This window comes from Acipenser ruthenus, chromosome 15 (genome assembly GCF_902713425.1).
Source record: "Acipenser ruthenus chromosome 15, fAciRut3.2 maternal haplotype, whole genome shotgun sequence".
Classification (NCBI taxonomy): domain Eukaryota; kingdom Metazoa; phylum Chordata; class Actinopteri; order Acipenseriformes; family Acipenseridae; genus Acipenser; species Acipenser ruthenus.
Window position 1 is genome coordinate 20,898,013 of NC_081203.1, and position 15,063 is coordinate 20,913,075.

Consider the following 15,063-nt stretch of genomic DNA (forward strand, 5'->3'; position numbering starts at 1 on the left):
ACCTGGGATTGACCCACGACCCTCCGGTCAGGAGTCCAGAGCCCTAACCACTACTCCACACTGCTGCCCACTGGCACTGGCACTTTGACTGTTCCTATTCATGGAGCTACTTTCCTTTAATAATTGTCTTGCAAATATACAATGTATTTATTTACCTGCCTCTAACTCACTACTGCAGAACATTCCCCAAGTGGTTTATTATCAGTCATTTCAAAATGATTTTACAGCAAGCTCTTTGGAATATTTTCTTAATATTTTAGACATTTGTAGGTTATATTTAAACTTAAATTTTAATATATTGCAAGCAAAATTTGTGTCTTGTGCTAGCTTAGTTGTTTTATTTTGTAAAGCACCTTGAGAGGTGCTATTATTACGTTTGTTAGGTTGCTTGTCAGCATCTTTAGTTAGATGCCCCATACTTTAGCCTTTATTAACATATAGTCTCCACAGATCTATAAACACCCAGTCATGACATAGTCATTAGTGATATGAAACTAGACAAACGTTTCACTGTGTTTTGCGTCAACAGAAGACTAAGCTGCCCAGCTAAGGAACAAAGTTGAGACAGGCTTTTCATCTGCAACTAGATGCTGGGGTCCAAATCTTTTTTGTTTTTTAAAGTTCAACGACAGTGTTTTTCATTCATTGCACTGTAATTTTATGACATTGTTTTAAAAATACTTTTCAGTTTTTCAAAGTTGTATTTCTTCTCAGGTTCTTGTACGAGTTATCTCAGATTCCTGATTTCTCTGGACGAGCCCGTTGTATTATATTCCAGCCTGCATTCACCGAGGGAATCGCTTTAGTCCATCGCAAAGTAGAGATTGTGGATCGTGTTTGCAAGGTATGACTTATACTGTAGACAGTGTTGGGGAGTAACACATGTAACGCGGTATTGTAATTAAATTACATGTTGTAACAGGGCAAGGTGCCCTGTACATTGATTTGTTTATTTATTTTTAGAACTGTGTCTCATTTGTGTTATTTTGTATTTGTTTTATGATTTATGTATTGTTATGACTGTGAAGCGCGGCTGGTTTTGTTATTATATTGTTTAGTAGCGTGGATGGGTAGCCTCATCCACAGTAATTAAAAATAAATAAACAAATCAATGTACAGGGCACCTTGCCCTGTTACACATGTCTTTACGGATTACATTTTATGTGAAAAAATAACCAAGCTACTTTTCATTACATTTAAAAAAAAGGAGCTACGGCAAATGCATAATGTGAAAATCAGAAAGCCCGTCAACATTTCAAGTCAAACCATGCAGGTCTCGCGACACGCTTTTCATATCACCTTGATAGAAAATGGTGTCAGAGGAAGGAAAGAAGCGGGTTCAATAGCTGGATCTTTAAAGAATATTTCGAGCTGCAGCCTGACCAAACTGAAAAAAATATCTCGTAAAAGGTAAATTGTGCGTGAGAAGTAACTATTTGTAACTGTAACTAGTTAAACAGTCTTCAAAATAATGAGTAGTTACAATTCTGTTCACGTACCTTGTAACTGTAAGCAATTACTTTTTAAAAGAAACTTCCCTAACTGACTGTTGGAAGGATTACTGATATACAAGCAAGGAACACTTCAAAGAAATTAGTTGAAGTAGGTTGACAAGAAAAAACTAGGGATGGATGGAGGTGAAAGCAGAATCATTTCCCCGGGTTCTCTTTAGTAAAATAAAAGTGGTGAACTATAAAAAAAAAAATACACACGGCCATATTTATAAAGTCCAGTTTTGGTTTCTTCTTCTTGTTTCCAATAAGGGCTTGTTGGAGCCCCGCAGTGTCAAGGACTTGCTAGGATTGATCCTGGCTTTTGGAAACTACATGAACGGGGGGAATCGTACAAGAGGGCAGGCGGATGGCTTTGGGTTGGAAATTTTACCAAAGTTGAAAGACGTGAAGAGCAGGGTAAGCATTGTTTATAAACCCCAGTCCAAAAGCATTGGTGCTTGGAGTCTCCACTGTACCATGTGTATTGGACAGTTTGTGTGACCTGATCAGTGGGAGTGTGTTGCATGGTAGCATTCATATACACTATTGTTAAAACAAACAGCAGTACAGTCTATTTATCAAAAATATATCAGGAGATTTCCTTAACCAAGACAGGACTGTATTGATGTCATGTGTGGTGTAATGCCCTCTATTGGGGACAGTGGTCCTCAGTCAATCCTAAAACCTAAGTCTATCTGTCATATATCTTTGTGAAATGTTCATGTAATGTACTAAATATACACAAATCCATGTTGTTCATTCATGTTGTCACTAACCCTCAGTAGCTTTGGGAAGTTTTGTATGTAAAGAAGGGTTAACTATCAGGTCATTATAATGGCAGCTGCAGAAATTATAACTTTTTTGTCTTCTTTTGTAGGACAATAAAACCAGTTTGGTGGATTACGTAGTGTCATATTATCTACGATACATTGACAAGGTAATATTACTTCTTCAGAGTGATAGAACTTTGCAGGATTGTGGAAATGGTTTCTTATAGTAGATAATACATTTTATAAAAGCAAAGGTATGACCACATAGAAATGGCATACACCCACCAGTTGAAGAATTACAATTTTTCTTGGACTGTCTTGGAAATACACAGTGTTATGAGTGAGAGAACCTTCAGCCTGCCACTCAGGAACTACTGTGTGCCCTTACACAGCACTGCACACCTTGGAACACCGACCACTCACCCACCAAAATCACACATTCCCATATAACAAGCAACGTACATTAGAAACTGAGTCCCAGCGCTTAGAGAAGCATGTGGTTAATTTGAATACCAATCGATTATATGCACACATAAACAATGCCACAAAAAAAGCCTAACTATTCCACTGCCAACCGTGGACGGGAGTTTCCAGGGGGTGGCACACAATTGGCCAAGCGCCTCCCGGGTGGGGGAGGGTTTAGGTCGGCCAGGGTGTCCTCGGCTCCCCACGCAAATTAAAAGTTTTTGGAAGCAGATATGCAAAGGACATTTTAACCAAACCCTTGGAACAACCAGGTTGACAGAATCACAGGAACGCAGATTATAGTTGGTATCATACCTATTAACCAGAGCAATTAAATAACAAGGCACCAGTCCTTTAAGAAACTTAAACACAAAACAGTACCAATGGTAAAGCCTTTGGTCTGTAAGTGAAAACCAGCCTAATTTTACATACATGCCACAATGATGAGTCAAAGCGGAGTATTCTAATACAAGTCTGCAGCATGAGTTGTAAAATACGTCTAGTTTATGTAAAGACTGAGTAGACGTAAACTAGTAAAAGTAATCACCATAATCAAGGACAGGGAGTAATAGTAGTATGTGTATATGTGTGTCTGTCTGTGTGTGTGTGTGTGTGTGTGTGTGTGTGTTACAGCAGATCTCAAATAAACTTGCTTAATTGGTTCCAGTACCTTTTTCAGAGTGCAATTGAGAGGGAACATTCTTCCCTGGGTCTAAATATGGTTATAAAAACAATACATTTCAATCACTCTGCAAACATACATTCATTGGGTTGATAGAGGACATGCACCAAGGAGCAATTTGAAAATATATTAAATGTTCATTTTTCTAAGTAACATTTTCAAAATGTGTGCTTCTTTCATAATTAATATATAAATGCATGATTTTGTTCTGTACTGTATTGAGATTGGTGCCTAAAGACTATAGACGATAAAAATATGCTGGGCAGAGACAGCGCTTGGACAGGTGTCTGAGTCTTGGTGTTTAGATGATTGCTACAGACCCCGCTGTTCCCTCACTCCTAGGATGCAGGAACGGAGAAGACTGTCTTCCCCCTCCCAGAGCCACAGGACCTGTTTCTGGCCGCGCAGGTCAAGTTTGAGGACGTGACGAAGGACCTGAGGAAGCTGAAGAAGGAGCTGGACGGTAACGTTGCAGTTTCTACTCGCCTGCTCATCAGAATTGTAAGTAGCTCCAAATTACATTTTAATGGTTTGTTTTTTAACTGTCCTCCTATCTTTGTATGATGTTTCAGAGCAACCTGAGTGGATCTTATTGCAGTTAATGAAAGGTGGGGCTCAATTCAAAGCAGTTGCCACATTCTTACAATGTTTCAGTCATTGCAAGAAGAACCGCTCTGAATAACTGGAAACATCATAAAGAGGACAGTAAAAAATGTAAATGTAATTTGAAGCTACTTACTTTTCAGTAGGAGAACAGTGGCTCCTTTAAATAAAATTAATTAATCAGTGCCTGTATGCGGTAAAAGACCAGGTTGAAGCTTTTGACTTGTATTTAGTAAAACAAAAAGTAGTGTACCAGTGAGTGTTCGACCATGTTAAAATGTGTCTTGTAGATAATATAGGGTTATAGTTATGCTCTATACAACTCACAGAGCAAGGCTATCATGTAACTGCTTCTCTTTGCTGTGCTTCCTTCAGCCCGGTAAGCAAGTGGTTTATGCTCAATCAGAGACATCAGAGAATTAGGATTAAAATCCAGAATGATAACTTCAATTATGGTAGTCAAATGAGTGTAGATGGGGGGAAAAGCACAAAAGGAAATCGTTCTTAACTTCCTAGGACAACAGTGCAATCTGGACTAGTTTGGAAATAGGCAGAAAAGATCTCAAGCTTGAGCTCGAGATAAGGTTGCTACTCGAGGATTAATTTGAGGTGCCCTTGTCTAGAAATAATGTATTTGTTCCATTAAATGGGCTGAATTCTGAGGTGGCCACGATGGGTCAGCGTTACAAGGGAAGTATCAGTTGTTGTTTATTCAGCACAGTCACACGGGAGCGCTCTGTCTTTCTCTAGTGGCTTGGCCCCTGTCAGGCTGCTGGCCTGCCTGCCCTCTCCACTGGTAGTTTGTGCAGAAACATGATCTGTGTTTGATCTCCTTTCCTGTCGGGGGCTTCCAGCTTTGCTACCGTGCTCTTTTACAAGAGGCCAGACAGAACTGGGCACATCTGTCAGCTAAAGTATGCAGGGAAAAGATCAGCTTTGTAATATCTTCACATTACGCTATATGTTACAAAAGGCTAGTTTACAGAATACAGCACCTATGCATATCTGGTTTATAAAAAAGAATGACACTTTCCCTTAATATGTTGTCCATGAGTAACTTACACAGTAATTTTGTAGTTTTCCGTGCTTTTCTTACACTCAGTAGAAGTTAAGGCATGTCAAACTGTAAATGTTCAGTCAGTTACCACTCACAAGACAATATGCTGCACGACCAATCAGAACACAACATGCTAGTGAGAATTCCATTTGTTACAAAAGTCTATTTCCCCACGGCAATGGTTTGTTGGTGGAGTTTGTTGTCTTTAACAGAGAGATTCGTTAGGAAGTTAGCTTTTCACATTCTTATACTTTTTACATAGTTCAGAGGTCACAGTGGAGCCATTTTAAAATGTCATAGAACAGAAGAGGTATAGGCTCCTCCCATCCTATCTGCTGTGAACCTGGATGAGAAACGTTACCCATCCCTGGAGTATAGTGTTCGTAAACGTCTCCTAACCACAAAGTAACTGACACAGACAGCTCAGAGAGGACACAAACAGATGAAAGAGAATAAAATGCAACCACAGACCACATTTGTTATTGAAAGTAGGTTAACATTTTACAGAAAGCGTTTCTGTGATTAATCAGTCAGTGTGCGTGTTTATTTGTAATACTGCCTTTTGTCACAACCATGCAGTTGTATTTGTTTACAATACCGTTTGTATGTATCTTGTTGGTTTTCCAAGAAGACTATTGTTTACAGCTTGAAATGCTAATTAAAATTGTTAAAACATGTTGTATATTATGTGTAGAAATGAACAACATGCCCCTAAATGTTGTAAAATGTCAGAGATTTATTTTTGCATTGTCCAAAATATTGTTCGGTGTCATTCATACTTTCGAATACATTAGCAGCTTTAAAAGTCCTTTAAATATAGTTATCAAGAACCATAATGATTGCTAAACCAGGGTTGAAGATTGTATGTATGAAGCTACCAGCTGATGTATACATTTATAAAATGACCAAGGAAATGTTGGTTAATTTATAGAATAGCCCGTTCATTTATGAAATAACTGGTAAATGTATAAACAGCATAAAATGTCAGCTAGGTTAAATTAGATTAAAGGGAATATTTATTGGTCTGATAGTTTAACAAAAATATAAAAAGTTTTTCCTTACTTCAATGTATTGCATTGCTTTGTGGATGCAGTTTGAACATTAAAACGATAATACATTACCCTGCCTGCGTTTGCCAAGTAAACATATGTCCAGCCTCATAACCCTTCCATAGCAATGCTCAAAACCTTGGAGCCCTGGGCATGGCTAATACGAATTACCCCTGACGTGTTTCCCCATCACAGAGTTAAAAAAAATACCTCTGGTAATTGTTGCTGATGGGTTCAAAACAACCAGAAATCAGCACAGAAGAAGAAACATGGATTTTATTTTTGTTCAGTCCTGTGATTTAAGAACAAATGCACATAGTTCTATTTGAATGTCATTTTGTTTAAAATAAATACTCTTGGAGTTGGAGGATAAGGCTGCAATTACCATACAGAATTACAAACGTTTTCACAAAGCTTTTTCAGATGCAGCTCCCCAGAGAGAAATACTGGTATCAATAATTTTCTTTGTTACTATTGAACGTATGCTTCTGCAGTAAGTTGTCGTTATGCGATATTAAAGTTTGTATATATTCGTCTATGTTACAGTGAGAACAGTTCTGCCTAAATAAAAACGTTATTTCCAACAGGAAGGGCAATCTGAACTGCTAGCGGTAACTTTAACATTGCTTATTGACTGAAACATACCTGAACTGGCAATGTCACGTCAGCCTTTCTCTTTCCCAGTTTTGATTAATCATGTCTTTCCTTCCATCCATCTCTGCATGTCACACTCTACATGGTGAACCTGATAACTGGCTTCATTTTTGCATAAATCTTCATCAAACTTTTATCATACACTCAATCCTACCCTCATATAGATGCTTCAAATTGATTTGGCTATAACCTGAATAAATGTATACAGATATTTTAACCAGTACATGCACTCATTCACATTTTTCTCACGTTGTACAAGTAAGCGGCCACCAGTAACTTTATTTAGACAGCAGCTGGACATGTTCATTTACAGGACGGAAAGTCGGACCAAAACAAAACGAAAACAATGCTAAACGTTCTGAAAACTATATCATGTGATTACTCTGTCGCTATAGTCTCTGTCGCTATACATACCGGTAATAAAAAGAATTATCATTATATGAGTTTTTATAGTTTCTAATAAATTAAAATGTTTCCAAACCAAGTTAAAACTGTCCAGACAGGGCACTAGCGAAATGCACTCCATCTACGCAAGTGGCCATTTATTTTAAAAGAAAATATTCATAAAATAAACCACTTGAAGAAACAGGATAAATAAGGGGTAGGATGCATAATATCATAGACTGCAATGTAGCTTACAGGATATTACGAGGAAACGTACTGCAATTTTATTTTAATTCAGTTCAATTAACGATGAAGTCTCTCAATCGGGATGGATTTTTTTCTGTTCATAATGTTTTCATTGAAAACAGTGGAATCTATTAGGCCCACTAAAGACACTGAGCAAAATAGTTTAATAGAATCCTAATAGAAGGAGATTCTTTCAACATAACTTTCAACACTCGGTCATAGAAACTGAAGTGATGCTGCACTACTTGCCTCCTTCACTGTGGTTTGATTTTTCAGATTTTTTTTTAGTCATCACTCTAGAAACTCTGATCAGCACGTATACACAGTGTGTCTGCGTGTGTGCTCTCCTGATGCTGTTGGAGTTTGTAGTGCTGTGAACATCCACAAACAGCTCACAGTGCTCCGGAGTGTCGGGAGACGCAAAATAATTGGGGCGACGCTCTTTGACAAGCAGTCCACAACTAACCGACACCACTAAAGACACAAGGAGTTTGGGAGACACTTGCGCTGGCAAATCTTGTTCTAACGATCCTCTCACAAACTTAATTAGGCTTTTGGGAAACTCCCCCTGGGCTGTCAAAATCATTTAGAAGAAAAGGATCCAGAATATAGTGCTGGTTTTAATAGTGAGCTGGTCCTATTCTTTAATGTGCCATTCAGAAAAAAATAAATAAACAGTGGAGCAAATTCTTTGTAACACTAATTAGCTGCTTAAAAGTAAATGCATAAAACACAAGCAAACAGGCATAGTTGTGCACATGCGTGTACACAAACACACGCACACCTTCTAAGTGCTAAAATGTGAGAGTTTACACTATTAACATATATTGAAATTTTGAATCGCTGGGCTAATTCAGAGGAGGGCTAAATGCAATTTGGTAATAAACCCTAATCGGTGCCCAAATTTCATTTGTTTTAATAGGGCAAGGTACGATTTCACACATCCAGCAGAAGGTTGATGAGTCACTGTAATTTATTGTGGGCCATTAGGAGCTCTGGCTTCTGGCAGAATCCCAGTGAAAGTCTAAAATGAAACCAGATGTGATTAGTGGAGACTGACTCCGAGGAGCGTCAGGGCCAGCTACCCAGACAGAGGCGGCCCTTCAGATGTAAATAATTTGAGTAATATTAACCAGGGTCGCCTGTATTACAGGGTACATTAGATTTATTTTATGGATTGGTGGTAAAGGTGGTTTGCGTGTCAAACCCAAGGAAGACATCCCTCAACTTGTTCTGAGAACAGCAGTAAATAGCGCTGCTAGGGCCTATCTGCTTTCCCTCATTCCAGGAGGGCTTGGGTGATTACATTAGTTTAACCCTTGTACAGTAGACGATAACACCGTGTAACAATTTTTTATTTTTTTTTGGTTCCTGGGTAGTAAGTGTTATTTCCTAATTGCTTATGCCTCAAAAGTATAGAAAATGGCTATTATTCCCCACAAACTTTGCTTTTGTGACCAGGACAGTGATATTTTGAAATTTACCTATTTCCAATGAGAAAACGGGCGAATTTGTGTCTTGTCGTTCACATAAAGTCAGAAAAAAACAACATATGAATCCAAATTAACATGTATTTATACTAAAGTAATACAAAAATGACTACAAAAGATTTAGAAGTGAGTAGTTTTTCGAGATTTACGATTATACTGTAAATCACTTTCACGAATCAGCCCCCAAATGTAGTCTCCCATCATGTTCTCGTTATACTGTCCTTGGTAGCGGCGTTCAAAGTCCAGTATATCCTGGTGGAAGCGCTCGCCTTGCTCCTCCGAGTACGCTCCCATGTTCTCCTTGAATTTATCAAGATGAGCATCAAGGATATGGACTTTGAGGGACATCCTACAGCCCATTGTGCCGTAGTTCTTCACCAGAGTCTCAACCAGCTCCACATAGTTTTCGGCCTTGTGATTGCCCAGGAAGCCCCGAACCACTGCAACAAAGCTGTTCCAAGCCGCTTTCTCCTTACTAGTGAGCTTCTTGGGGAATTCATTGCATTCCAGGATCTTCTTTATCTGTGGTCCGACGAAGACACCGGCTTTGACCTTTGCCTCAGACAGTTTAGGGAAGAAGTCCTGAAGGTACTTGAAGGCTGCCGACTCCTTATCTAGAGCTCTGACAAATTGTTTCATAAGGCCCAATTTGATGTGCAGTGGTGGCTTCAGCACCTTCCGGGGGTCCCAGCCGTACTCATCATACTTCAAGGCGTCCAGCAAGGTCTTGATGCTGTTGTAATCCTCTTTGAGGTGCACCGAGTGAGCCAGGGGAAGAGACGGGTACTTGTTACCATTATGGAGCAGCACGGCTTTGAGGCTCCTAGATGAGCTGTCAATGAAGGACAGTATAACGAGAACATGATGGGAGACTACATTTGGGGGCTGATTCGTGAAAGTGATTTACAGTATAATCGTAAATCTCGAAAAACTACTCACTTCTAAATCTTTTGTAGTCATTTTTGTATTACTTTAGTATAAATACATGTTAATTTGGATTCATATGTTGTTTTTTTCTGACTTTATGTGAACGAAATAGGTAAATTTCAAAATATCACTGTCCTGGTCACAAAAGCAAAGTTTGTGGGGAATAATAGCCATTTTCTATACTTTTGAGGCATAAGCAATTAGGAAATAACACTTACTACCCAGGAACAAAAATTGTGTTACATAACCAATGAATTCCTGTGAATAACTAAGCATTGAAGGGATTTTGGCCCTATTTGTGACAATGAAGTGTGATTTCAGTGCATTGATCATTTGGAATCTAATTTGTAATGAAACACAAACAGCACCAGAGACAGGTTTTGGTGATTGGAAGGGGGGAGGGTCATTGTGTAAAGGAGACTTAGATTGTAATTTTAAATTAATTGTAGCTAACAAAATAATGACATACATTTTAGCCATGTTCCCTTCCACATGTTTTTTCATTTTAAAATATCTGGTACTACTTTAGGTTAAAGGAAGCTCTCAATGTATATGCCTTATTCTCTGGTTATTTGTTTGCACTTGCACTTCCTGGGTTATTTCACCTCAGCAGTGTCTTCTGGGTCAAAGATTGTTTACTGGCTGAAAGCATGTCAGTCAATAGGGGAAGCAGCTGATTGGTTATTGACAGGAAAGAAGCCAGTGACTTGAGAACAGATATTCTATTAACCAATACATGTTTGTTATAACATGTGTTCCTTTCATGTTTTATACAAAGTCTATGTTCAATAATATTATATTACTTTTTCTTTGCATCCTCAAAGGTGCATTGTTATAAGAGCGGGGTTCGTATTGCCCAGCACAAATCTATGTACATAGTGTGCAGGTGTGAGAGGTTGCAGCAGTTATTACTCAGGAGCCTAATATATTACTTTCAGATGACTGAAGGCGTTTGATAATTCTTCCTCCTTATATACACTGCTATAAAAATGCACAGCTCTGAAACATAACAGGTACTGATACGCACTAAAACAAACCATTTTGCAATAATGAATGTTTTCACATATTGGACACTTCACACATATATTTCTCCCATGTGTTGTCATTTATGTGGTAGTCTCCACAAGAGTTTACAGAAAAAGCTTAATCATGCCGCACCAAAGTGCCAAACGGGTTGTAAAACAGCATATGCTGGCAAAATAGGTTTGGAATAATAATTTTAATAAAACCGGTATGTCCCTCGTAAAGAAGGTGAGAAGCTAAGTTCATTTTATAACATGTGTTTATGCAGGCTGGCAGTGTATTCCCACTCGGTCTTAGAGAAGCTACTGTATATATATGAACACAACCGTTTGCCCATGTTTGTATTTGAGGTGCAAAACATGTTAACAAATTGCCCGTAACAAAATGTTAACAGTCTATTGACTGTTTACATGGAACTGGACTTTCCCTGTTTCTAATACATTTGTAATCACCTAAGGAAAGAAATGTTTGATCATGCATATAATAAATACATTGAAATACAGTAAGTCTGTAATATCATCATTTTTTCCAGTACCATCAATTTGTGGTGTAAACCATCTATTTTTCAGTTTGCCTGACCCAGACACTATTAATACCTTAAGTAAGTTTAACATAAATAATAATATAACTGGAAGTCATTCTTAGATTGTAATCGTACATTTTAGAAGGTGCTGGTTGGTGTACACATGCCATTTGTTTATGTAGTTTGTGCATTCCTCAGTCTGATTGATTGTGTTTTTTAGATAACTGTGAATACAGTCTGTCATGGTAGGAACAGCAGAATAAGCATGTACAGCATATACAGTATGGAGCGGTATGCAGTAACTGACAGCACTGCAAGAGGTTGAGAAGGCGTTGTGATTTCGTCTGTTCTGCTACATCACCAGTGTGCATTATATATAGTATAGTAAAGAGTCAAAGTTAATGAGCCGTGAACACAAACAGGTAAATCTGTCTGCAGCACGTGTCGCATTGCCTTTCTGTGTTTCCATGTATGCTGGAACAGATTGTTGGGCTACTTGACACAGGGTTGCATGATACATATACATATGTATTTGTGTAGGGTCATATGATACATGATATTTGTATGATATGTATTGCATTGAAATCGTTTCTCCAATTTAATATATTTAGGTGCATAATATCTCAAAATAGAGTGGCTGACATAAGGGTGACAGAAATGGTAGGTAATTGAATTGATTAACTCAAACCTTAAAAGCTAATTGGTCAATTTAGAATCTTACAAGCCCTCTGCTTTCAATGAATTTTAAATGTGTGCACTCTATTTATATCAATCTTTAAAACCCTGTGAAATTGATAGGCAAGTAAAATAATTTGGCAGGCAATATACAATAGATTACATATATAAATAATACAAAAACCACTATAAAGTAATTTATTTTTTAATTGATCAATTTATTCACGTGTTTTCAAACTCTAAAAACTAAGTGAATCTCAGTTTAAATAGCTGTATCATCTGTTCAGACACACAGGTGTATTGGGCCTGTCATATACTGAAATAAAGAGAAAACCAGGGGGATCTACTATAAAACAGTGGGAAACAACAGGCACTGTGATATCAAAGTAAAGTAGTGGAAGACCAAGCAATTAATGAGAGAATGAAAAGAACAGCATTGGAACAGGGGGGGGTGAAGCAGAGCTTGGGAGTACAAATATATATTAATGTAAGTGTTAATATTTGTTTAACTTTAAATAGTATTGGTGTATGATGCAACACACCTGCATGAACCCTTCTCTGTGTGATGAATGTAAGAGTACACCTTGTGTGTTTTTAATGCCTCTCGTATTGAGACTTACTGGAGTCTTTAAAAGGTTGCCCTGGCGCCTGTGAGATATGATTAGAAACATAGGAATCAGATTCTTTCATCCTGTTAAAGATCTTGCAGGCAAGTCTCCTGGAGATGGCAACGACCCTGTGCTCTTTCCCTGGCTAAGGGAAATGGGGAATCGTGCCTTGCGGAAGAGTGTTATCTGGGTCTGCCTCATGACGATTTTCAAGAATTTATAAAATGTATCAATAGCCTTCATAGTGGTCTCGGGCAGGTAGATAAGCTATAGACAATAACATTTTATTTCTGTACATAAACATCCTTATCACAAGCGTACTGACATAAAAATCTAGTACTGATCTAGACATTGTTCATTTAAAGCATCCATTCAAAAGCTTGTTGAGTAAACATTCTGTTTGTTTATGCTGTTTTTGCTGTGCAGTGTTACGTGCTAGAGCAGGTGGAGACGAGGTTTCTAGCTGACTGAGCAACTGGATTTTTCATTATCTTTATATTTAACATTTAAAATAATTGTTTTAGGTTAAAGGGAGTTTCATTTTCTCTGCCTTTTTCACATGAAGTATGTTATACATGCACTTCCTGAATCATTTCGCCTCAGCAGTGTGTTCTGGGTCATAGCATGTTACTGGTTGAAAGCATGTCAGTCAATACAGGAAGCAGCTGATTGTTTTTTTTACAGGTAAGAAGCCATTGAAGGGGTGGAGACAATTTCACCCTCTAGGTGGGCAAGTGCAATACTATCTGAAAGCCTTGATATCAAACAGAGGTGTCTTTGACCAAGTGCAGTACCAGATTTTAAATCCAAATACATGTTTACAGTAACATGTGTTGAGATCTAATGAATGGAGGTTCACAACAGGTAAGATGTACTTGGGGCAGCAGTGTGGAGTAGTGGTTAGGGCTCTGGACTCATGACCGGAGGGTTGTGGGTTCAATCCCCAGTGGGGGACACTGCTGTTGTACCCTTGAGCAAGGTACTTTACCTAGATTGCTCCAGTAAAAACCCAACTGTATAAATGGGTAATTGTATGTAAAAATAATGTGATATCTGTATAATGTGAAATAATGTATAATGTGATATCTTGTAACAATTGTAAGTCGCCCTGGATAAGGGCGTCTGCTAAGAAATAAATAATAATAATAATAATGTACGGAATTTGTGTGTTAGCTGTGATCACTTTAATGGCAGTGGTCAGGAGACGACATACTTGGTCAAGAAGCGGGATTACAAAACTGCAGACCAGGCCTGGCCTAAAACTTTGTTATATTTCAGTGTTGTTTATTTGACTCAAATTAGTATATACGCTTTACCTGGTAACAAGGACAGGTTTCGTGTGGTATATCAGCCGGTAAGAAAATACCTCTGAGAACAAGTCAGGGGCCTAAGTGTGGGACCCCAGGCACACACAGGTGAGTGTGTCATACCAGGTTATGAAAAGATGCCTGTACAAACCTGTACAACTTTCCCTTCGTACCGGCTTTGTATAACAAGTCGATGAAGATGATGAAAATACGAGACTCACCCGTAAATGGCAGTTGTCTTTAGAAGATGGTTCATTGGTACTGTACCTAAAAATGCTGTCATTATCTAAGCGATGATGTGGGTGGGTTTTTCCTCCTTTGACACAGTCATGCATACATCTCTGTTCACCTTCCAAAGCAATTTTAATAACCACTTGATCTGAAACATTAACGGTTCAGAAATATGTATTCCAAAAGGACGTGTTGTTTGTGCAATAAAAAGTTATTAATCTCAGTGATTCAATTCAAAGTCTAGTCTAGTCTATACAGTATTTCCCTTCTGCTAAGAAATAAATAATAATAATAATAATAATAATAATAATAATAATAATAATAATAATAATAAATATGGAGTTGTAGGTTTATACGTTATGATTATCAGGAAACATTGATTGTGGTACTGACTATTTTGGTAATGGTACTTCTGTTATATTAATTGAATGCATATATGTATATACAGTGACTACTAAAACAGAAACTTATCCAAGTGTGATGTAGACTTTCATGGCACTTGAACTGGTGGAAGAGTGATGCTAATTAATATAGTAAGTTACAACAAACACTACCACAGATATAGATCTATGCAAAGTACAGACAGCCAATCAGACTTTGTTTATATAGTCCAGTAAAAATGTGAAGCTGCTGGAGAACTAAATGGAAAATGGCAGTGTTCCCATGGTTATACTATGCATTTACCATGGTTTGCCACATTTATTTGTTTTATCATAACTCTCTGTGTTTTACAATGTTTGAAATAGCTTTTCTATGCCTTCACTAATGTATGCTTTATCACACTTTGCTATGTAAACCTTTGTAAGGGACCCATTACAATGCACCATTCCGCCACAGTCGGTGTTTTTTCAAGAGTTATGATGACATCATGATGGT

General features: G+C 37.9%; 1 protein-coding gene across 1 annotated transcript in view; it reads left to right on the top strand.

Moving 5' to 3' along the window:
- LOC117422305 (formin-1-like) overlaps positions 1 to 15,063 on the top strand; it is a 132,985-nt gene that overhangs the window by 80,345 nt on the left and 37,577 nt on the right. The window contains 4 exon segments of the mRNA XM_058987413.1: positions 715 to 844; positions 1,764 to 1,910; positions 2,371 to 2,430; positions 3,753 to 3,873. Coding sequence (XP_058843396.1) covers positions 715 to 844; positions 1,764 to 1,910; positions 2,371 to 2,430; positions 3,753 to 3,873 — 458 coding nt within the window.